The following is a 25,821-nucleotide window of genomic DNA, read 5'->3' as shown; positions in this document are numbered from 1 at the left end:
TGTCATTCATAAATACAAAATTTTATTTGCACTTCATTAGTGTAGAAAGACCACAATGCTTTTCATGTCACAACACTCAAGACACGCCAAGTTATTCAAACACATAATTACTTATTTACCTTGACTAAACAAAACAGTGCAGTTTAATAAAAGATATACCAAAGATAGAGTTCACAAATTCATTATCAGACCAAAAAAAAAATTCTCAACACAGGCTTAATAGGAGTAAGCTTCACCACAAAGGGGAGAAGTTTTATCATTACAAAGGTATAGAATGTTTAGGCAAATACATGTATGTTCTTTGATATAGTAAAATCTATCTCTTTAAAATTCTTTTAAACAGGATTTCTTTAGGACAGCAGCGTTGTTTTAAAATCTTCTCTAGTTTCAAAAACATCTCTTTCTTTATTGAATGGTTGTAGTTCTTAAAAGCATCGGGTACGTCCACTAAGAAACCATGAGAGAGATTCTGCGGCCTCAGGACCAAGTCAAATCCTACTCTCTAACTAGTAATCCTCTACCATTACATATGTTAATAAATAACCTTCAATGACGGCTATGAATGGAGCTTTTGCTTTGTGGCAGAAACACTCTAATATTTCAAAGATGCCACAGCTGGGAGAAAGGTCTTGTAAATAAAGAAAAAGCACTTAAGATAGCGTTTTTTTCCCCAAAGTCTTTAGTTTTACAAATTTTCTTTAAAACGGTAAGCAAAGCACCACAGTCTTTCTTCTTATCAGAATATCTTCTGTCCTTATAATATAAGTAACAAGGACAATTGTATTATTTATTTCAAGAAACATACCTTTCACTTCTCCCATTCTTCATATTAGAAGTACTACGTTTCCCAGTTATGTACACTAGACACTGGGATAATAAATGAAATATAATAATTTGGAGGGAAATATGTAATTTATAACCAAAACTTACCCAGGATTGCATATTTGCATATTTACAAGTTAGTGTATAGCTCTGACTTAGATTACAAAGTGCGAAAGGAAATTGTCAAAATGATTGTAGTGCAGAAGAGAACATTTTCCCCTTTCCAGGCATCACTTCCACTTTGTCTCCAAAGGAGCAATCAACAGCATCGGACGTGCGGTCTGGGGGGAGGCAGCTCTGGCGGGATCTCAGGCTCTGGTTGTAACGAGAGGATACTATTGGACAACTCATTCCTTAAAATATCCAGAGGCATCTTCAGCATAAAGAAAAAAGACAAATACATTTTAACCATACAATGTACAGTTAAATGTTTTTCAAATTATACAATTACATAAGAACAAAGTATTTTTGTATAAAGTTCTCCAATCATCAGTCTAATTAGACATTCAAATATTAAGCCAAAAAATAAAAACCAGCTTCAGCCAGTTTCACGTCATAACACAAACACCGCACAGCCTACTTCACACTCTCTGGTAGAAGAGATCAGATAGACCTCATAAACATGTATTTTTCATAGAACCCAGTATAATGGAAATTTAATGCATTAATGAATGAAAAAACGGTTCTGCACTTTCAGGAGTTATATCATTACTAAACAAAGAAATAACCTCTCTTGGCAATTACATAAACAATCATTTTATCAGAAGCTTCTGAATCATGTTTGAACTGAGCAGATTATACCTAACATCAATATAGGTAATTAAAGTTTTTACTAAACAATCTGACTATCAGCCTAAGGACGCCTGCAGAGTCTGCTGCTGTTCACTGCAGCCGTCTAGCCGGCGGCCCAAACTTAGTCCCCCGAACGGCCTCAGTCACGGCACCAGGCTCCCACTCGAGAGCAGAGCTGAGTGAGGCTCTCTCCTCAGCACAGACACCCGCATCGTCTGCTAGGGCCCCACTGTCCCCACCATCTGCATCTAACTTAATTCTTGTGGGAAAACAGGAAAAAAGAAAAGCAGATATCAAATAAACACGGCACGTTGTTACACCTGCTCCAGTCACTCCAGCAAACCATATTTAAGGCTAACAGACACACTGGACGCCCACACCGAGGGCACTGAAAACCCCCGGACGGGAAGCAGCTGCCGCCACAGAAGGCTGGATGCTTTTGACCAAGTTAACAACCACACCTGGTTCTTGAGTCTGAGAAAACCACTGTACCTCCTTTTCTAAATAAAAAATTTTCAACCAAAAAGTAATGAAGGAAACAACAGGCTTCAGATGAAATATTTTCATGGATTATTATTTTACCTTTTTCAGAATGTCATCAACAAGTTTCAGAAATATTTCATCCACATTGAAGTTATCCTTGGCGCTTGCTTCACAGAACCGCATCCCAGTTATCTGCTGTGCAAACTAAGAAAAAAAATTTATTTTTTCTGTGTGGGGTGCAACCCAGTCTGATGTCCGAGTATGAGGCCCACAACTGGGGGAGCCTTCTGCGTGTCAGCTTTCAGGGACCGGGAGGGACTAAAGCTTTGTAAGGTCCCATCTAGGCTTAACGATAAAGTTCTCAAGTGCAGCCACTTCCCATGTAAGCAAATAGCAAAACGAAACGAACCCCTAAGGTGACACCAGGACGTTCACGTCAAATTACTCGCCCACGTTCCTAAAATCGTCACGTATCTGACATTTTAAACAGTGATGTCATTGATTCTCCAAGGAAGGTTAAAATACATTTGAGTGAAAGAAAATCATGAAAGCAATTTTATGGTTTAAAAACACGTCTCTCTGTATAAAATATCAGGTTAGATAATAATGCAGTATCTACTAATGTGGTTTTTTTTTCATTTCAAAATGAACTTAAAGGAGCAGGAAGTTTTAAAAAGTAAACGAATGAGAAAGATGTCACTGAGTGCTAACTGCATAATTATTTCATAATTTCAAAAAATTAGTAATTTATTAAAAGAAAAAGTATACCAACTGCTAAGGATGGAGCAGGGGTACTGTGGCTCCTCTCTTCTGCCCCCATGTTCTCTCACCTTTTCACCTTGCTGTCGGGTGATTTCTCTGTCTGTTTCACAGTCCAACTTATTTCCAACTAAGAGAAGTTCTGCATCTTCTGAAGCGTACTGTGGGATTTTAAAAGAAGCTGCATTTCAAAGATGGCCATTGTCATATGCTGACAGGAAGTGTAAAGCAATCCACTACCTTTCACTCAATTTGTTCGTTCGCTCCGCAGACCTTTGAGCTCTACTCTGCCCACGCAGGGCTGGGTTAACACACTCCTCCCAGGGCTCACATGTGTTAGGAAGCAACGTGCTAACAGGCATACAAACCACAATGTTCTTCACCTTTGACCAATAACTCCTAAGAATCTATCCTAAGGAAATGATTCAATACACAGGCAAAGCCCTACACTCAAAATGATCATCAATGGAAAAAAACTTAAAGTCCAACAAAATACATGAAGAATGAAATACGTTAAGGTACACAAAAGAATGCAGTCACAAAAAAAAAAACGCTTTGGAAGAACTTCAATATTCCACAGGAAGGCCCTCAGTACAGAATATTTAGTGAAACAAGCAGGATGTACAGTTAAATGGTGGATGGATCCAATGTGGTTTTTCAGGATAGCAGAACTATAGATTTTTAAATTTACTTTTGTTGTTTTTCTTGATTTTCCAAATTTTCTAAAATGACAAGCTATCACTAGTTTTATAATCAGGAAAAAAAGTTAAAAGTTACATTTCTAAGTTTTTAAAAAATACAGGTACAATAGAATTTCTCTAAAAAGGTTCAAATGTCTTGAGTAACTCATTTAATTTCATGTATTGTAAAAAATCATTTGAGACAGACTGCAGCAAAAGGCACCTAATGGCGTGAGTTTGGCCAAGTTCCTGAGTCTCGGTCTCCCATCAGCACCATGTGGGTGACAGCACAGGTGCCCACCAGACAGGGCTGGCGCCTGGTAGCACTCAAGAAATGACAGTGTTTGCTCATAAAAAGGTAGAAGCAAGAGTCAACTATCAGAGGAGAGCATCAGACCGCAGGACCTCACCGGCCCTCACAACTGAGCCCGCTGCCTGTGGTTTTGAATTCATTACACTGGTTCTGTAAGTTTCAGCCAGCGGTGAGGACTGCCCTCCCTAACTGCCTGAGGAGCACTCTCTGTGGCTTCCGCAAGGCGGGAAACCAGCACCTGCCATCGCAGAGCACAGAGCACAGAGCACAGAGCCCAGGGATGATGGACAGCCGAGTCAGAGCAGGCGGAGGGCAGGGCCCGCCCCAGGACCAATCATCTCAGTAACCTGTCACTCTGGGCCCCACCACAGCTGGAAGAGGCGCACACTGCTAACACGCTTGGAAGACTGGTAAACGAACATTCTCCCACACCACCTTAACAGATGGGCTTAATACAACTTGTAACAAGTCCAACTTATGCGATATTGACTGTGCTTGCTATGCAAAGGAACTGAACATCAAATTACTCCAAGGGGAAGAAAGCTCTTAAGATGTACTCCCTGTTTCCCACATCGCACCCCTAACTGTTCTGTCTTCTAAGTGTATTTTGGACACATTTCTTAGCGGGAAGCCCACGGTTTACATTCATCTCACAGACACCAGGGATCTCTGCATAGCCAATCTTGAGCCAAGGATAAAATCTGATTTTGTTCAAACTGAGGAAGTAGAGGACAGGGATAATTTTGAGGGCAGACGTCCAACAGATGATCGAGGCCCTTGGAGTGTCCACAGGCACTGTGGAGAGGGCCAGCTCCTCGAGGTTGTTACTCTGTGGACACTCACAAAATGAGCATCCAAGTGAACTTTCTACAGAAATGAGAATGGCCTGCATCTAATTCCACAGAAGCAGCCTGATGGAGTGGAATCACCATGTTTGGGCTTTGAAGTTAGACAGCCCAGGGCACCAGAACAGAAATCCGGGCTTTATTATTTATAAACTGATTATGGACGAATTTTAATTCTTTTGCCTCATCTACAACACAGGAATATATACCTACTTTGGATGTTGGAATACAGAATAAATGATGCTTAGTTTGTTGGGTTTTTTGTGTCTTTTTTGGTGAGGAAGATTGGTCCTGAGCTAACATCTGTGCCAATCTTCCTCTATTTCATGTGGAATGTTGCCACAGCACGGCTTGATGAGTGGTGTGCAGGTCCACAGCCGGGATCCAAACCCGTGAACCCCAGGCCACGAAAACTGAGCGTGCAAACTCAACTACTATGCCACCAGGCCAGCCCCAACACTTAGTATTTAAAAGTATCTCCATAAATGTCTCCCCCTTCTTCCTTCCTTTCATAAGGATTAACATCCACAAGAAAAGAGTTCATATCTGAGGGAAAAATGCAACACCTACCTTATCAATCATCTTCATCCATTTTGGCAAATCATCAAACGTCTCCTTCTTAGTGATATCATATACTAATATGATCCCCTTGGCACTTCTGTAATAAGCTGAGGTAATGCTGTTGAATCTCTCCTGACCTGCTGTGTCCCTAAGAAACAGCAGCAAGAATCAGTTCGCTGACAGTAACCAGAATAATCAACACCACATTCCAGTGGAAACACGGAGAGCACTCTGCCCCACCACAGGCTGACTTCCTTCTAGTCACCAGGCAACTCCTCCCGTCTGCGCATATTCATTGTTATTAGTGGGGGTAGCTCTTCTGAGCCAGTGACATTCAAATAAAAACATAAACAAGTTCCAACTTCTTTCCAACTAAGATTTTGAAAATAAGAAAATGAGACTTTTTATGGCAAAATGACAGTCATAATGAAAGGGGAGAAAAAGTAGATGCCACAGTAATTTAACTAAAAGATGCTAAAATCTTGTACATAGCAAAATCTTCATTTTTTCAAGTGAAATGCCTTTCCAATGATAAAATTCATTCAGAAATATCATTAAGCATAAAAGTAATTTTTGATTTCCTAACTCATACCTAACGGGCTAACTTAAGCTAACATTAGCTTTATAATAAATTTTTTGACATTCTAGAATAAAATCATAAAAGTATAAGGTAATTTAATATTATAACTTACATAAATGCACTTGACCATACTCCCCGGCCCCCTCTAAAATCATAAACTTTGTTCTAGAAGGCTCTAAGCCCCCATCTAGTAGACTCGGAAGGAAAGTGATATGGAGGGAATAAGACGAAAAGCAAAGATGCACAAGGAGTTAGGCAGCGGGCTGATATGAAACTGTTTCATTCCGAAGTCACAAAGCAATACGCTCGAGCCAGCCTTTCTAGGTATTCTGTTTCTCACTCGGTATATTTACGGATGTCTGTGCTAGCATCCCCTCCATTTCCTCAAAGCACTGACCCAGCAGTGGGCAATGGCCATGTGCGGTGAGATGCGCAGCAGCAGGTGCCGGGCGCAGGGCACTGAGGAGAGCGCGGGGAGTCCAGGGCGTCCGGCACTCTCCTCGGCTGCTCTGCAGAACTCGGCCTTCCGAGCTGAGCTCAGTTTCCTGATGTGTAAAATGCTAGAAAGTGTCACACCCTCTAGGGCAGGCAGTCATCAGCAATGAGAAAATGCCAGGACGATAACTGACACTACTTAAGCCTCCTTTAACTCTCTTTTAAGCAACATAGATGATTGACATATGATTTTGTTGATCAGGTGATCAAGAGTCCCCCACTAATGAAAAATGCCAAAGAATCAGTCTTATCATTTTCCTAATCCTTCTAAACAGAATAAGTGTTTAGAAAGCGAGGGGAAGAGAGATACCAAACACGTATGGAAATACAGTAAAGTTCATATCCTCTGACAGCTACTCTGAAAGCCAGAGACTACCTGTTCTGCAGGCCGAAGTCGACCATTTCAACATGAAGGATGACAGGCACACTGGAGTGCACAGACGCTGGCTGAGGCCGACGTTCTCCATCTAATAAGCCAAGAAACTGCTCGAGAACCATCATGTATTTACAAATGAGCGGGGCTTCTGATCAGGAAAACCATTTCTTTAACGATGATCTATAATTTAGCATTTCCCAAAGAACCCTAAGTCATGGCATGCTCCCGGGGGCCACAAGAGACAGGCAGGTCAGGGCAGAGGAAGCCAGGGGGCACTGGGAGCAAAACATAAGGTTCTTCGCTGCAAGGCTGTTTAAAGCCTCCCACACGACAGAAAACGCGTGAGCTTCTGGAAGGGGAGACTATGTGCAACATTTTCCAAAGGCATCTGATAAAAGAATGTTTCTCTTGAGGTGAACCTTGTGGGATCATGTTCCTGAACACATGTGGCAATGGTGTTATAGTTTATGGCTTCACTCCAACTAGACTTGCCACCAAATTAGTTCACAGCAGTGACGTGTTACTATGCCTAACAAACAAGAAAGCTCATTGGCACATTCATTTTCACATCAAGCACGTCATGTGCTTTGTTCCAGAGGATCCAAGAACCCCCTGCTGACCTCACTGAGGCCGGCCTGTCTTTCTACACCAGGGCCCAGTTGCGCGCCTGGCCCACCGTGGGCCATCAATAAACATGTGCTGAATGAAAGGTTCCATGTTTAAAATGTGGAAAGTTGATGCCACTTCAACGCAAATAAACTTTATTTTTTGACCCAGAAATGCCAAAAAATTAAAAACCTGAATATGATGGGGACTGAATTCTTCAGGATTTCTAAAACCAACTTAAAGACCACACTAACAGGCACCTTCAAAGTAGCTGACAAGGAACTGACTCAGATACCATTTCATTTACACAAAGAATCAATGAATAAAATTATTTCTGAAATCCTAGGCACTTAGGGGCATAATGAATACTTTCAAACCAATAAAGAGTTACATCTTTCAAAGCATGGTCTCCCATTCTATCACAAGAGGTGACTTGTTCAAATTAGGATTTGACCAAATTTTTTCTTTTTTTTTTTTTTGCAGGGGAAGGTTTGTCCCAAGCTAACATCTGTTGCCCATCTTCCTCCTCCTTTCTCCCTTTTCCCCACCAAAGCCCCAGTACACAGTTGTGTATAGCTTCTGTATGAGCCACCCCCACAGCATGGCTACTGACAGACAAGTGGTGTGGCTCCACACCCAGGAACCAAGCCCAGGCCGCTGGAGTGGAGCACATGGAACTTGAAGCACTAAACCATCAGGGCTGGCTCTGATCAGATATTTTTAATACTCTAAAAAATATTCTGTGCTGTTTGAATACTGTTAAGAAACAACATCTCTCACTCATTTCTTTAAAAAGCAAAATTAACACACATTTTTCTACCCTGAAATCTGTGGTTAGCACAATATAGTGGCACCATAAATTTAAACAGTAACCAGATATAAGATCTTCAATGAGCATTTTGGGAATGGCATACTTTAATAAATCTTTATTCTAAGTAATTTTAAGCTGACTTCAGCGTAAACCAACTTCCCATTTACTTCTATACACATTCAATGAATTAGAAGCCAGAAATTGGGGGCTCAAGAGCAAAGAAATTAGAAGATTTAAAAAAAATTTTATAGTGGTCGTAACAGTTGATAACATCGTGAAATTTCGGTTGTACATTATCATCTGTCAGTCACCACATAACTGTGCTCCTTCACCCCGTGCCCACCCCCACCCCCTGGTAACCACTAACTGTTCTTTGTGCGTGTGTTTGTTTATCTTCTACAGATGGATGAAATCATACGGTGTTTGTGTTTCTCTGTCTGGCTTATTTCACTTAACGTAATGCCCTCAAGGTCCATCCACGTGGTTGCGAATGGGACTAGCAGTTTTTGAAAAATTATTCTTATTTTATTGTGGTAAGAATTACTTAGTCTGAGATCTACTCTCTTAACAGATACCTACAGGCACAATGTTGCATGGCAAGTTTTCATAAAAACCCAACAACCAAAGAATAGGGATAGGAAAAGGCAGTTTTGGATACAGTTAAAAAAACCCTGCCGCACGTGCAGCATCTTCAAGAACCTCTGAAACACGAAGAAGTCAGCTGTCTCTCCTGGCTTTAAGTCAGACATGAACAAGAGGACAGACCTCAAAACACAGAATCTGAGGCAATCATTCTAACACAAATGAGCAGCAAAGTTTAGCTTACTAAAATCCCAATGAGAAAACATTAACTAGTTCACCACTCCCTATTTAAGGCCATTCCTTAAATTCCATCTTTCTGTGCCTGGCCCTGAATGCTCAAGGTAGAAAAGCATCTTCCTTTGAGAGACTGTTTCATATTCCCAAAATATCTGGGTTGCAAAAATTTTTATTTTCTATTCCTTTCAAAAGCTTTTTTGCTTGATTAATTTCCCCTACTATCTGCTAGCATAATATGGTCAAAGAATAGGGGAAACGAAATGCCAATTCAGTTCACCAAGTATTTATTAAATACCTTGTACCGACAGCATAAAAATCCCACACAACTCGCCACTTTTCAAAACACTAGATAATAAAATGCCAATGCACTGGCTCTTGCTTTTATCTACCTATGAAGATCAAGAATCCTAATATTTCCCCTTTATCTCCATGAACCTGAATTTTCATTATAATGATAAAGAGCTGATTTCTAGAGATTTGCAGTTTACTAATGTCAGCTAAATCATCATTTACTACAGCTGGAATACGAGATTATTATTATTTCTCTATTTTGATACAAATTGAAAGTTTCTTGCAATTCTATTTTCCCAATTTGGTAATACAGCCATGCTTTGAAAATTCAAAGATTCTTATTTGTTGTAGTTAATATATCCATTTAAATGATACATTATTAATTTGCAGTGCAGGAACCAATATCAGTGTATGAAATGTTCTACTTCTTCTAAGCGAGAATGAAAGGAAACGAGCTTGATGTCAATGTAAGAACTCTGATTAAAACCAAATTCCCCAACAGTGAACACTGGTGCAATGGACAGAACGAGGGGCCCTTATATGAAGCATTGTCTCTTTGCCTAAGGGTGGGAGACAAATTTCTTGGTTTCAAGTCCATTTCAACACAATGACTCTAAGTCACTGTGTGTAATTTCCAGGATAGGATTTGGATGTATATTCATGAAATTATGTTCTAGTTGACACATTTTTATTTTAGCTATACTTACATAAAGCTCTTATATACATACATGTAGAAACACCTTAATATAGAGATAAGAAAATGGTCCTTTTTCTGACCACAGATAATCAAGGAACTGAAAAATGAAGCAATGATATAAAATGTAAGATGTGACAATGACACCTGTAGCTTTTGGTACCTTAAACTTTTAGGAATCTATAGTCAATAATATTTTCTTAGATTGGCCATGTTCAGAAATACTCAAGAAAAAATGCATTTCTTCTAACAAAACCTCTGTGAAAACTGACGAGCAATGCCCCCATGGACTGACAGTCTAGAAACCCAGAGCAGCCATTATCCGCAGAGCAGCGCCCGAGCCTCGGGAAGAGCTCTTCCCCACACGGCTCCGTCTCTGCTCTCAGCTGGGCCCGAGTGCAGAGAGGCTCACACGCCCGCGGCAGGGCAGCTTACAACAGCGACAGCACAAGGACTGCTCCCAACTCCAAAATGAGGCGTGCACTACTTCAAACAATGCATCCGACGCCAACACTTCCTTTCTGCCCACTGGGTAAAAATAATGAAGAAACTTTTTTATCCTTTACGTAAAAAACTTCTGAAGATAAGAATCTTACTTTGAGTATTGTGTTAGTTAACAAGGAGCTGGCATTTTGTGGCTATATCACGTATTCACGCTGGAAAACCCCTTTAGGAAAAGGTGAGTCCTACTTCCTCAGAGTCACTGGGATAGTCTCTGTATACAACTTGCAAGCAACCTTTCAATACATTCAGTTAATCCCACTTTTCTTTCCTCAGTTATATTCTTCACCAATGTTGTGCAATTTAAAAAATTTCGAAAATGAAGCCTGAGGAGTGAAGAGTCAAGGAGAAGCAAAGGAGAGTTATTTTGGGGAACGCTTTTACATCCAAAAGAAGAGGGGTTTCGGAGCATCCTGTGCACTACCCGGAACGGCACTACACGCTTTTCCCCACGGGCAGGGCTCATAGGCCCAGGCCTCTTACATCAGACTGGCACGGTAGTGAGATTCCAAAAGTACCCAATGTCACCAGCAGACACAGTCCTATGGGCAGAGGTCCAGGGAGGCACAGGACATTTGGACATACTTTGATAGATCAGATTACTACTGCCTGAAATGAAAACTGAAGTATTAATACATTAATTAAGATACGTCTTTTTATCCAGGCCACAATGCCATCGTTTAGACATTGCTGCCATCCACAAAGCAAGCTGCACAGAGATTTTAATCCTCTGTGGGACAATCTCCCTGAAAAAGTATCTCATCCACAGGTGGTAAGTACAGAACGAGACACACTCAAATCCTTTTAAAGACAGTCTTTACCTTAAAGAGCTTAAATGAGAAAGAGCAGTTCATGCGAAAGATACTTTGTTGTCATTTCCAGAGTTCATACAACGGGCAGCAATGTTCAGTCAAGTGTTACTTAACAACAGGGACACGTTCTGAGAAATGCCCTGTCAGGCAATTTCGTCAGTGTGCGAACACCACAGTGTACTCACACACACCTAGGCTGTACAGTACTAATCTTACGGGACCACCGTGGGATATGCAGTCTGTCGCTGACGGAAACGCCGTTCCACAGCACATGACTGTACAAACGAATCATGGGCTTTCCAATCATGGGCTAAGACAATAAGCATCCACTTTTTGTTATCAAGTATTTAGGCAACAATGTTGATGTTTCATAACCAAGCCAAAAACAAAAATACGAAAAATATGAACAAAAAAACAACAAAAACCAAAAAACCTTAAAATGGGGTACATAGTCACAGATGACCAAACGAAGACATTACCTCAGACGCCCCGGCAGGCAAGCAATGCTGGTCCAGCTGCGGCTGCACCCCAGACAGGGCGCGGATGAAGAATGAAGGCATGGCACTAACACTCAAGCACTAGGTACCGATGATGCCACAGATGAGGCAGCAGTTAACGCAGATGAAAGCACACACAAACATGGTGGACAGACACTCAGAGCTGAGGGGACCTGCGAGAGGAGTTAGTAAGCTGAGTACACTGCAGCCGCGTCGTTAACAGGGCATTCTCAACACCTCAGCGGTGCCACTTTTAAACCACCACCAGAACTGATCCCTTCTCCAGAGATTGGCTTCGTAAGGCTACTGTGGCCTGCTGAGAGCCAACAGAAAGCTCTGAGACTAAACACGGTTATGACACAGCTGGTTAAGTCTCCCATACAATCACGATGCGAGGAACGGGCATCTCTCCAGAAAGCAGCTCTGGACTCATTTCCAGCTGGCACTAAAGGGGGCTCACGTCATGTGGCAGTGGCAACATGGCCAGAAGGAGCATGCCCATCCCACAGCGATATTCCCACCGTGCCACCTGGGACAGCCCCTGAACTGTCTATGGGTGATGTGCCTTGACACTGTGCAAATCTGGCTAGGAAAATACTCTCAAACAAAATAACTTCAAAAATATGAAGAAAGCATCTGAGCAGTCACTTTAGTGATGACAGTTTTGATATTATGTCAAATGATTCGAAAATAGACATAAAGGCTCCAAACTAGCTGTCACTAAAGTAACTGACATTTCCCACAGCTCCCCATGTGCAGATGGAGCATGAGATACAGAGACTTTTTCTAAATTCTCTCTCTCACTGTTCATTTATTTAAAAATGAGCAAAGGAGAAGAAAAGTAGGAGAGGCAAACGAGCTCAAACAGTTAATTTTATGAGACAAGCGTATGGACTGTTAAACACATATGGCAGTTCCTGGGCACAGACTCTCCCACTTACCAGATCTGCAATCTGATTTTCTTTCCTCTTAGCTCTACAGTTTTGATTTTAAAGTCAACACCTGTAAATAAACAAATGAAGATGAAGTAAAAACAGTAAAGATGCAGTGTGTCATAAAAGATAATTATATTTGTATATTTTTATATTATCAGAAAAACAAAAAAACCCACTATTACTAAATCCCAAACAGTAAAAGCAGAAGAACGCCACCAATATCTGTAACTATCCGTGTTTCATACACGACTGTGAAAGTCAACCTAGATTTCACCCGCAACTAGCTATGCAGCCTCTGCTGTTCATAATAGAGTTTACTGCTACCACAAGCTTAACGTCAAAAATTAAATAACTGCACTAACGAATGAACAGCTTTAAAAGAATGTTATCTTGAGGAAAATTCTCAGATGGAACACTGGAACTTACTCTTGACTTCAGACAGCGTTAATCTGAATTTAGAAATTACTATATTAAGTTTTTTAGCATTCACAAAAAATTTAGTTAATATGTAAACATGATGACTTTATTGTATCGTCAATAGTGTGATAGAGGGGTTATTTTTTAAAAATTTACTCATACAAATTAACATACCCAATTTTAATTTTTATTTAATATTAACAAGCAAGCCATCATGTATCACCGTCCCTTTCCAATTCAGCCCTTTGAGCTTCAGTTAATTTTTTAAACCAAATTTTCATTTGCGTATGTTATATGCATCTCAGTTATAGAAAACAATTATTTCAAAACAATATTTTTTACACAATTTTCACAACTAAGAAAAATAAGCCAAAGGGATGCTGGCTAAATTTGAGAACTAGAAACATATTCTCTACAGGAACTGCTTCCTGACTGCTTCGAAGGATCCAGGGTCTCCTGCTGGTGGGCCTCTAACGGGCAGTGGTCCCCGAGTGCCAGCGCGACGCGGCTGCACAGCACACAAAGACCCCGCTCCCTGGCTCCCCACCTCAGGAACTGATGATGCGGCCTTCCAAGTCAGATGATGCTCTTGAGGTAAGGCAAGAGACATGTGACTGACTTTATAATTAGTAACACACTGTAGGCACCAAAGCGACACCAAAAGACACAGACACGTTTACAACCCTGGGCAAGGGCGGGGGCAGCAACCCTCCTTCCTACAATAAAGACGAGCTGCAGGAATATAAAGCGTCACAAGGAAACAAAGCTCGAGGATGCTACATTTCAATTCTTAATCTCTTATGCCAGGCATAATTTCAAATGTCACTGAGCAAAAGCTGGTTAATTCAATTTCACTTTCAGCTCTGGAACTGATTTGCTTTCCAAAGTCAAATGACAGTAAATCAGCTTTGAAACAGGAAGCATGTTTGTGCATGACCAATATCCTCAGAGTTCCTCACCGGCTCAACCAGAGAGGAGGAGAACTTAAGTAATATTCTACAAGGCACAAAAAAAACAGCCTGCAGGTATTTACTATGTTCTGATTTGAAAAGGCACAGCTTAATGACCAAACACTGTCTTCCTGACAGTGGCGCAAAGTTAGGACCTCACCACATTACTCTGTAATGGCAAATTACAAATCAAATGCAAATTTTGTCCTTAGCACTCTATTTTACTTCTATTTCCATTTACATTTTGGGGTTTTTTAGTTTTATTTAAGGGAGCTGTAACTTTTGTAAAACTTGTCAGAGCAGCTACTACTTTACTGAAAAGAACTGCAAGGACACTTCTCTTGCAAGCTCGGCTTCAAATCAACTAACAGAAACAGCTGGAGCACGTAGTTTTTGTTTTGATTAGGCTGCTTTCTCTGCTGAGAACTGTTCTGAGCCTCAACATGTTACTTTTCAACCCACTTGAACACCTTCTCCAGCTTCAGCAGTCCCACACTAGGACTATTTGGTAACCAGAGTTTAACAAATAAAAGTAAAAGGAAAGGGCACTAATATTCAAAGTCAGGAAATAAGTGGTAATGTTATCAGCATGTGATTATAAATACATTACTAATTTTAACAGGAAAACAAAACAAAGATTAACTGATGAAGAATCTTTTTTGCCAAAATGAAGACCATCTAGTTTTAGTGAGTAGACTAATGACGTCATTAACAACAACAGAAAAATACCCAGTGGCTAAATCTAAAATTCCATAGAAGAAAAGAGCTTATTAAAATAGTCCTCTCTCTTGGGGCCGGCCTCGTGGCTGAGGGGTTAAGTTCGCACGCTCCGCTTCAGTGGCCCAGGGTTTCACGGGTTTGGATCCTGAGGGGACATGGCACCGCTCATCAGGCCATGTTGAGGCGTTGTCCCACATGCCACAACTAGAAGGATCTACAACTAGAATATACAACTATGTACTGGGGGGATGTGGGGAGGAAAAGCAACTAAAAAAAGTATTTTAAATAGTTCTCTCTCTTAAATAAAATATCCTTTATCACACTTAACAGTCACTAAGTAGCCTGTAACAACTGCAAACTTCCTCCAATTTATGGCTTGGAAACAAACATAAAGTACAAAACTAAACATTTCTAAAACCTTCTTAAATCAAGCGAAAAATATCTGTTAATGTTGTCTATTTTTAATATTTGCATGTCATAGAAATTATAATGATCCTTAATAAAAGCTAACGAGTCATTCATAGCCTCAACTATTCAGTGGATTAGTTTTAGGAAAAGTCAGCGCAGAGCTGGTCCTCACTGAGAGGAACTCCCAGGACAAACGTTCATAAACAAATAAGGAACTCCTAGGACCAATGTTTATAAACAAGTAAGGGACAAAAGCGTGGCAACTGCATTTCCATCTATAGCCCTTGTTGAAAACCCAGTTCCCAACAGGTATCTTGACTAACAGGGAAAGCAATCTACTGCTCCATCAGTTTATGGGGACAGTCCCTGCCCTCCAAGAGCTTAGCCATACCCACCTAAATCAACACCCCGTTCAGTGGCAAAGAAGTGCCTTTCTTTAAGTTCTCTCTTCTTAGAGAGCCTCCTTGTCTGTCCAGACACCTTTTGAGTCCTAAGTGATTTCTCCCTGAACCCCCTGACTGCACCGCCTTCACCCTCATTCCTCGTCATATTCCTACTCGTGGACAGGAGAGTTCATGGACCTGAACTCTCTTCCAGTCCTTATCACATGGCCCATTCTTTGTTGTTTGGTGTCCCCTCTGAGGACACAGTCATCTTTGATTCCCTAAAGCCTAGGACCCTGCCTGGCACACACCACCACAATAAATCTGATGAATGGAAACTCGCCCACTCTTCTCCACCAAACCTTGTTTGTTTTTGGAAAAATTAGGGAAATTCAGGACTTATTAGTGTAAAAAAAAAAAAAATCCAAACAAACAAACAAGTGGTAGAAAGCAAGGGCAGATGTTCCGAGTGTGTCTGGTGGGCAGAGGAATGGAATGGGAGTGCAACAGCTGGATCTTAAGTTAGCAGGAGGGAAGCCATCCCAGGGAAAGGAAGCAATACTGTGCCCGTGACCCTGACTCACTGGTCTCGGTGAATACATCCTAGCCGGCACGCGGCTAGATGATTAAGCACCTCTTGCTTTTACAAAACACACGATCGGCTAGTTCTGTGACTCTTGCTTAGGCATATCTCCCAGCTATGCTAAGACAACTTTCTTCTCTGAGTTCCCCAGGAACATGACGACCTCCATAAAGAAAAATTCTGCATTGGTACCCATCATGAATGACAGAAGAAAGAGATAATGTGGCGCCTTGAAGTTCGTCTCACCAGAGAGTCGACATCCTAAACGCCCTCCTTCTCTGCCCATTTCCCCTATATAACTGCCTCAAGATTCTGTATGATTTTAAGATGGTTCTTCAGGACACTAGTCCACCGTCCTCTGATTATGCTAGCTAATCATATAAATTTTCCTTTCTCAACCACTGGCACCAGACTGCGGCAAACAGAACGAGTCCCTTTTCGCTGAGTTACAGGAGCAGTGAAATGCAGGGGCACCCAGGACATACATCACCCCAGAAACGGAGAACTTCATTTCTGCTACAATTCTTACTATTGACGGTAAATTCGGGGAGGATGAGGTAGTCTTAATACGCTCACCTCCTCTCTACATACACACATCCCAGAGGATTACTCAGTCACCAGGGAGTGGCCCACTAAGTGAACTATTCTGTAACAGCAGCGCACCTTTCTTTAGGCTTACCCATGTTATGGAAGTCTTTCTAAAAACACTTTAATCAGGAAGGACACAGGTCACAGGGCTATAATCCGTGTACCAAGGGGTGCAGACTGCTCTATTGGGGTCCCCATGTCTTCTTCTTGATCTTAAGTCTCCTTTAATAATCATGATACTGGACGTCTGTCCAACACTCCGTGCCTGATATCCAACACACGGAATCCCACAGCAGCCCAATGACATGGGCTCTACTGTTCTCGTTTTACAGAGGAAGGCACCAGAGCAGAGAGGACGAGATAATTTGCTTCAAGGTCATTATCACATGCCAGGTGAGTGGCAGAACCAAATTCAAATTTCTAACACTAACCACAATGAAAAGCTGTTATAATAAATGTCAGATGCATGAAAAAAAGGAAAAGTGTGAAATGTTCTCAAATGACCCAGAATCACCACCATGAAGCTGTTAGAGAACAGAGCTTAACTTTGCACTCAGCCTTCTCTGTATCTGTCTTCCATAAATCTTAGCAATAGCACAAAGAATTGGGTAGTCTCTGCTGATAAGATTTCTAAGTTCCCCTTAAGGCAAAACATTTCCAAAACATTACTGTATTTCTTTTCGCTGGGCCAAAAGAAGTTACAAAAATGAAAACAGTGAAAATAAACATAAGCGTCTTTCTTCACATTCCTTTCCAGCAAAAAGCTAAATAAAAGCAAAAATACCACCACGGTCCATGCCTACGATTGCGGCTAAACGGACTTCCTCATCCTTTCCCTTCTCTGCCCGTGTCCCCTCCGCCACTACCAAAGGCCTGATTTTATTTTACTAAACACCTTCAGGAAGGGTAAGGATTTCAGAGACTTTGAAGTAAGTCTCAATTCAACAGCCGCTTTCTAATAACTATGGTAAGTTTGTACAGTGGCTTTTCTTCCAAGGATACATATCTTATAGAGCGTCATCCAATCTGGGACATAATACTTCTACTAAGGGAGAGGATTTCCAGCATTTTCACTAAGTTGAAAGTGAGAAAATAAATGAAGAAATTAAGGTCACATACATAGAGGTAAATTTAACATCAGAAAACAAGTTGCCTGAACTCGAGGCCAGCGTCTGCCTAAACATGACCTATCAGAGAAGAGCACAGCATCAGTTCCCATAGGAAAGGAAAGGCAATGCAAATGGCCGTCAGGAGGCCACCCCCGTCTCCTCTAAGCACCCAAACTCGTGAAATCCTAATTAATTTTATCTGGCTTTTCCAACTTAAACTGTGTTAGGAGGATTCAATGAAATAGAAATATAATTATAAAATATTCTGATCTCTAGGTCACAAGGGAAGAGAACACTGGTGGGGGAGGACAAAGTGAAAATAAAAACCCAGATGATCAAATGGTGGATCAGTAACATTTTCTTCATATGCAAAAAATACTGACTTTACTACTACTCAATGGGGTCCATTAAACCACAAGGTTGTCAAATGGATTTTGCACTTCATGCAGGCCCTGTGTTTGCATTTTGGTATTTCACATGCACCAGCACATATTCCAGTAAGCATCCCTAAAGAATAAGGACTCCGTTTGGAGTGTTTCAGTGTTTGCATCTGTAGTACAAACCAGGAGGAGAGGGGAACATAACCGACACGTATAATTGCCTCTTCTAGGCCAGATACATAAGATATTTTATCCCCATTTATTCCTGTACCATGAGACAGGAAAAGAGTGGCGGTCCCACCTATTTTTCTTTTTATGAACAACAAAACTAAAGTTAAATCGCTCGCCCAAAGACACTCTGACAGCTTGTCGCAGAGTGGGGATTTAAACCCAGGACTGTGCGCCCACCTGAGACCCACACTCTGCTCACACACCACACCACTTGGGGAGCATCTAGGATGAGAGGAGGGGCCAAGGAGAAGGTCGAGTGCTTTTCTTTTTAAGTGAAAAAAGTGAAATCTGATTGTAGGTGTGTGACTCTTTAGTTACCAAGAAGAGCGCTGAGGTTCCGGCGGCGTGTAGCAGGTCTGAAGAGGTGAGAGCCCCTGAAGAGAGACACAGCTTCTAACCGAGAGGGGCCTGCTCCTTCACGGGGCACGGCTTACGGGGCCCTGAAGCTTCTGCATTAAATTAAGCTGGGAAAACAAGGAGAGTTTCATTCATCAGCTACTTCCACCATAGGCTTGTTGCTGGTGGAACGGCCGACTGCTGTTTTGTTTTGTAAACTAAAAAAGCATTTTGTAAGCACCAAAAACCAAAGAGCGGAGGCTGTCGGATTTGGGGGGAGAGGTTTCTACGGTATAACACAGTGCTCTGTTAAGCCTGCGTTCTGTTTTCTGGTTTCAAAGGATAAAGATTTTTTTTAAAAACATAATCATATTCATTTAAGGGCACTATTTTAGGTCTGTAGTTTTGGTTTTCCAAATACCTTCCAAATGTCAAAGATGTACGATAAAAGGACAAGGGAGAACAATCAATTTCTTGCTCTGCCGAAGTACGACAGCACAGCATTTTCCCTCTTTCTTAACATTTTATTTTGGCTGTTTCCATGACTCACTTCTCCTTCTGAAAAGGACAAGCCAGGTAAGCAGGCGTTAGCTGTGTGCCCTATAAAGGGGTTAGCAGAACGGTGTCTTACATAAATAGACAGCCTCTCAACAAGGCTGTGCTGAGCGACTACCCACAAAGCCAGGTTTTCTTTACAAATTCAAACAAGTGCTTAATTAGAACAATGTAGCTCGCAGCCCCGGCTGGAGAATGATTAGGTCTATCAGTTCTCAAAGGAGCCTACTCTGCCTTCTCAAGCCAGTCCCAAGGACTGAGCACAGCCGGCTCCCGGCAGTCTGCAGGCGGGAGGGAGAGCAGCAATCTCTAAGAATCTGGCTCTCTATCGTGCAGAACGAAACCTTTCTTCTCCAGCGTGAGTGCACAACAGTGAAAGAAAGCCGAATGCACCTAAGCCAGGTCTTTCAATAGATTTTTACTCAACCTAAACAACCCGACCATAACTAAATTTCTGTATTTTCCTTGAAAGAGAGCTACTTTATTCCACAAAAACAGATGCACTCTGCACAAGCCTATCGGTGTGCATTAAGCTCATTAAAGAAACCTAACCACGCAAAGCAAAGCATATGCTGGTATAAAAACTAAATGTTAACCAAGTCGCATCAGCTGCTCTCACACTCCCCTCTGCCTGAGTCATCGTGTGACATCATCTGGCAGGGGAGTGAACTAACACTGGAGAGCGGAGTGCCGGGCGGTGGGGTGGGAATTCTGGACGATCTTCCCTCATTCTCTTTAAGTGGAACACTTAGGCAGATGAGCCACGGCTCGGCTCGGAAGACTGCATATGAATACAAAGCAGCAAAATAAATACAGGTTAGAATTCAAATCCAGTAGCAGACGTTCATTCTGGGTTTTCTCACAAACATTTCTGACCTAAGTTTCCAGAATACAGTACGAATAGTCCATCTCCCTTGACAGAGGTTCCACAGCTTCTGGGTAAGGCCGACTCAACACTGGTGAACTAAGTCTCATCCGTCCTGTCACCTAACACTCAAGGCCAGCCCCATGGACAGCCACTTCTGCAGGAGAGTGACACTCACCTGTTCCTCGACCCCGAGTCTGCTCCCAGCTCCACTGCAGTCACCCGCACCTCCAAGTTTCCCCACCCTTGGAACGGCACCCTCAGTGCAGCCTCAGCTCAACACCAGATTCAAAAGGGATGTGTTCTCACAGGACAGGGAGCCGGGCCAGGAACTGAGTGAGAACAGAGCTCCAGGAAAGCACCGTCACCTGAGAGCAGCTCCTCTCCAGGGCCTGCCTGAACCTAACGCGCTGCCGCAAACAGGAAAAACGAACACAGAGTGGCGCGGTTCTCAGAAATAAATTTAAAGAACTTTTTAATCCTGATATTCTGCCTTTCCTAAGTCTTTGTGGGTCTACTGCATTTCAAGTTTTTTTTTGAAAAGTTGGTAATGCTGGATTTTTTAAAATGTCTTTACTTGGCAAAATAAAAGAACTGGCACTCCTACGTTGGCCTCCAGCACTTAGGGTGAAATTTTACTGCCCAAGAAAATCAAAATTCTGTTCTAGACTGCCTTATTCCTACTTTTCCTCTATTTAAATATGCTAAATTTGATGAATTTTTTATAAATATGTAAAAGGCTTGAAATTTTTGAATGACTGAATATTCAGGTAAGAAATGCAATTCTTCAAGCATTATTTTATATCCAGAAGGCAAGCGACAAGTGATGACAGCAGCGTAGTTAGAAAGTCATTTTTGTTCATACCGTACGTAGGTCAATGACCCCACTGTCTTCGCAGGGCTGTAGGGACCAAATTCCACAGACAGGAAAGGGCTTCAGGATGGGTGACCCTGAGCCACCAGAAACTTCACAATGCAAAGTGAATTTAAATCTCAAAGTAAGCCACGGAACAGACAGTTAGAAAGAACTCGAGGTAGCCCTGCCCACAGACCACCTGCTGACCGGCTGTGCCCCCGTGGGTAAGCTGTTTACCCCTCTGAGCCTTGCTTCCTCATCTGTAAAATGGGAATGACCTTCAGGACCGTTGTGAGGATGAGACTGTACTTCTGCTGGTACACAGTAAATGCTCAACAAATTACACCGACTACTAACAGAACGTTACAATTTACATGCACAAACGCCTAAATTTCTTATCCAAAGTCACCAACTAGCCAGTGGCAGAGCCTAAATCAAGAGCGCAGGCTCCTTAATCTTAACTCTGGTTCTTCTAGAACGCAGTGCTGCTGCAGTGGGGGTGGGTACTGCCTGGCAAAACATTTCAATCCAAACAAAATTAACCACCAGCTTCTAAGAGTTACACAGAAATAAACAAAGGTTGACAAATACATAATTTTATGGGGTTGGTTTTTTCTATGTTAGATAGTTGTGAATTTCTAAAGCCAACTAGTTTTTGTTCATTTCTCAAACTTCAAAAAGCTGCTCCCATACTTTTGAAAGAATCCGTCTAATTACGCTAGCTACACCGACTAAGTAACTCAATTCCATGAGTGCAAAATCCCATTTGAAAATAATATTCCACTCAATTTTTATTAACTACGTTAATTATTAAAAAGTCTTTTTAGCTTTTCATATCATGGTGAATTTTGCGTTGTCTTTTAAACCAAATCAACTTCTGATGTGATTAATATTTTAAAAAACCAACACTGTGCTCATTTATAATTTCACAAAATAGATTCACCACCTCAGGTCCCTAGGGACTTCCACTACAGAACGTCTGAGAGAGTCTGGTGCACTCTAAAAAGGCACGTAAGCCAGGTCTTTAAATAGATTTTTACTCAACCTAAACAACGCGGCCGCAACTAAACCTTCGCGTTTTCTTTGAAGGACAGCTACTTCCTTCCACGAAGACAGGCGCGCTCTGCACCAGCCGGTGAGCTTGCGCCAGGGTCACAGGCAGAGTTCCGAGCGCCCCACGCCGCAGGGGCAGGTCTCCAGACTCTGCTGTCAGGGCGGCGGGCGTCTGCAAGCCCGGGCAGGGCAGGGGACCAGCCACCGCGGAAGGGAACCTCTCTCTGCCGGGCTGACTGTACAAGGAGGTGAAACCCGACAAACTGGCCTCCAAAGGACCCCATGAGCTCACCGCTCAGACGGCAGGCATTCAGGTGAGGCAACCACAATCTCCGCCACACCCAACGCCCTATTTAAATAGCGTTTTTCTAAAGGAACTTGAGGAATGGATTTTGTTCCAGCAATCCAATGGAGAGGAAGCCTCCCCGGACCAGCCCTCATCGTACCCCACCTGGAGGGGCTGGGCTTCCACTGTGCTCCCCAAACATTGTGTACACGTCTCTACCACGGCCCTTATCAACCGGGATCATCTCACTCCCCACCGCTCTAAGCCACGTCTGCAGAGACTATGTTCTGTTCACCCCCAAGTCCCCAGTGGGTAGCACGGCACACAACACACAGTAGGTACTCAATAAGTGACCTGATAAGTGGAAGGAAAAAGCAACTCAGAGGCAAAGACTTGGAGGGTTAGCTAGCCTTCTTCAAGTGTCTTCACACTCTGGATCAGACCTGAAGCTACCATCCTCCTCTAAACTTCCCACAGTTAATAAACACTTACGAGCCAAGCACTACAGGCTATGTATACAGGAAACAAAAATCCAGCCACAGACGGGACCTTACAGTGGTGGCAGTGTGAGGAGACCCGGGCACGTGTAAGTGCATGCTTTTACATTCGTTTAAGGGGACAGAGGGGCTGGCCCAGTGGCACAGCGGTTAAGTGCGCACATTCCACTTTGGCAGCCCAGGATCGCCGGTTTGGATCCCGGGTGTGGACATGGCACCGCTTGGCAAGCCATGCTGTGGGAGGCGCCCCACATATAAAGTAAAGGAAGATGGGCACGGATGTTAGTTCAGGGCCAGTCTTCCTCAGCAAAGAGAGGAGGACTGGCCACAGATGTTAGCTCAGGGCTAATCTTCCTCAAAAAAAAAAGGTGGGGGGTGACAGAGAAACAAACAGCTTGGTCTCCTCACCTCCCGGTTTCTTCCTCATTCCCAAATATCCTATGTAATCCCACCCAATATGTTTCACTGTCTCCACACCAATGCTGTAGGCAGAGGCCTTTATGGCTCCAGCTGCTATAGAATAAGGTCCATGGTCCTTGCATGGCAGTCAAGGGCTTTAAGCATCCCTTCCCAGTGTCCCCTAATGAGTCTTTCCCAGAAGTAGCGCTGCTGTTCCACTGTGGCCTTAGCTTAGAAACCCTTCCTCATCTCTCCTCTGCCCCCTTCGAAAGGAGATTTTTGCTCACCTCCTATCTCACCCTCAACCCCCCTATCCCTCCCATCCAGCCATCAATGCCTGCATTGGTCTCTCTTCATCACGCAGTACAACTATATTATCCCTCATTTTTATATATTTTTAAGTGTGAAGCCATAAAAGATGGACACTTCTGAATTGCTTTTAATTGTATTTATGTCAGGTACTAAAACAACAGTATAAACTCTCATCTGATGGTTTAATAACTCCCTTTACTTTATATGGTCCAAGATTGGATATTCAAAACAGGTACAGTTGTGCTACTAAATTTTAATGGCATGGTCCCAAGGCCAATATTTTAAAAACAAACCAAGTAGAGGGAGCACAAATATTTCCAAAATGATCTATTCCAAAAAACCATTAATAAAACAAATTCTCACAAACAAAACAAAAACACAATACAAAATTTGGGGGTTGAATTTTTCATTATGACACCTTAAACGTAGTACTGTTTTGTTACATGACAATTTAAAACCAATTCATCCCCAAATTGTACCCCCTTGGAACTACCACTGGTTACAGTACTAAATATATGTACAAGTATATGGAACGATACTTTTACCTCTGAATTTCAATTGAAATTCTATGCAGCGCTTCTTGGACGGGACCTGAGGGAACCCCTCACTACCCATCACTGACGGTGACCGCCCGCTATTGTGAAGAACTGCCTTATCTATGGGCTTCCCTAGCTTTGACAGCTTTTAAGGGGTATTCCATAGAAAACAACTGCTACAACCCACACTAACCTGAAAAACCTCAATGCCAAGTCCTGCACGTCTGCCTCCATTACAAACCTGCCCCTGCAGTTTCTGTTTTTGATGCCGAGGGCACCACTTCCTGACCTGGAGCGGACTGTCCTTCCCTCACAGTTGGACTTCACCCACTCGATTGGTGCTGGAGGGCTCCTCCCCACTTCGGGGAGTCCCTGGGTTATCTGAGGTCATGGATAAATACAGCTGAAGTCCCTCGGCCCCGCATTTATAGTTAGAACAAGAAATTTAGTATAGTTTTAGTCTCAACATTCGCCACAGATCCTCCACCGGGAATTGTAAACTTCGCTATTTCAGTGGATCCTAAAACTGGGTTCAAAACTGGACAATAAACCCAGATTTACAATGCAACTCGTCCTCCTAAGGCAAAGCCAAGGCATCAGAATTCGCTGTCGGTGACCCACGGCGGCCGTCCAGCCAGGGGCGCAGCTGCGACTTCGCCCCACCGCCCGCTTGCTCCCCACCGCTCTCCTTTTTCCTGGATGGTGACGGCAGGGGCGGGGAGCGCCTGAGGAGACGCTCACAGCGTCCCCGGGACCTGAACGGGACCAGTGCACCACCTGGGCCTCACGACCGGCCCTGAGCGCCCGGGAGGGGACGCTGAGACGCCTGTGTTCCATCACCGGGCTCCGGCCGGGGCCGTGCAGGGGCGCGAGGCCCCAGGGACAGTCTGCTTAGAGACTACGAGGACACCTCCGTGGGGCTTTGGGACTGGGATCGAGGGCTTCCACAGGGGCCGCCCCCCGCTCCCCTAGCTTTCCCCGAGGCCCAGGCACCAGACGCAGGGCCGCCCAGGCCATACAGCTGGGGCGGGAAAGGCTCGCCTCCACCAGGAGAAGCGAGGCCACAGGGCGAAGGGCCCAGCCCTGGGGCCGGGGGAGGCGGCGCGGGGCGGGAGGCCCAGTGGGTCGGGCCGGCGGGCCGCGGCGCCCTTACCCACGGTGGACTTGCAGGCCTCGCAGAAGGTGTCGTCGGTGAAGCGCTCCATCAGGCTGGTCTTGCCCACGCCGCGGGAGCCGATGATGATGACCTGCAGCTTGAAGTCGGCCGGCCTGGGGGGCTGCTTCCTCCGGCGGGCCTGGCCGCCCGACAGCGCCGGGGAGCCCGCGCCCAGCCCGCCGCCCCCGGCCCGCCTCTGCAGCGCGGCGCCCGGATCCATGCACGCATACGGCCCCCGCTCGGCCCGCCGCCCGCCGCCCGCCCCCCGGCCGCGCGCCCCGGGCCCCGGCGCCCCCTCGGCCTCCGCCGCGCGCGGGGGGTCGGCCTCGGGCTCGGCGTCCGCCCGCTCGAGCGGCCCCGGCGGACCGCGGGCCCCGCGCTGCAGCTGCGCCGCCGGCCGGCTCCCCGCGCCCGCGCCCGCGTCCACGCCGCCGCTGCCGCTGCCGCTGCCGCCGCCGCCGCCGCCGGGAGAGGAGGAAGGGAAGCAGCTACTCCGCAGCAGCGGCAGCAGCATCCCGGACGAGGAGGG

At 43.8% G+C, this 25,821-nt stretch overlaps 1 protein-coding gene across 1 annotated transcript; it reads right to left on the bottom strand.

Annotated features, from left to right (window-relative positions):
- RAB12 (RAB12, member RAS oncogene family) lies at positions 1 to 25,821 on the bottom strand. The gene is made up of 6 exons (XM_014851866.3): positions 25,290 to 25,821; positions 12,679 to 12,739; positions 5,265 to 5,403; positions 2,928 to 3,017; positions 2,197 to 2,301; positions 1 to 1,195 (listed from the first exon to the last, which is right to left on the bottom strand). The coding sequence occupies exons 1-6, from the start codon at positions 25,804 to 25,806 to the stop codon at positions 1,082 to 1,084; spliced, it is 1,026 nt and encodes a 341-aa protein (XP_014707352.3). The 5' UTR covers positions 25,807 to 25,821; the 3' UTR covers positions 1 to 1,081.

Source organism: Equus asinus, chromosome 7 (genome assembly GCF_041296235.1).
Source record: "Equus asinus isolate D_3611 breed Donkey chromosome 7, EquAss-T2T_v2, whole genome shotgun sequence".
In the NCBI taxonomy this organism is placed as follows: Eukaryota; Metazoa; Chordata; class Mammalia; order Perissodactyla; family Equidae; genus Equus; species Equus asinus.
This window is presented reverse-complemented; position numbering and strand designations above follow the sequence as displayed.

Coding starts and splice junctions, on each gene's coding strand:
- RAB12 (XM_014851866.3), bottom strand. CDS start 25,806: ATGCTGCTGCCGCTGCTGCGGAGTAGCTGCTTCCCTTCCTCCTCTCCC. Junction 5,404..12,678: donor AAAATCAGATTGCAGATCTG/GTAAGTGGGAGA, acceptor GCTGTTTCTTAG/GGACACAGCAGGTCAGGAGA. Junction 2,302..2,927: donor CCCGACAGCAAGGTGAAAAG/GTGAGAGAACAT, acceptor TTTTTTTCTTAG/TTTGCACAGCAGATAACTGG.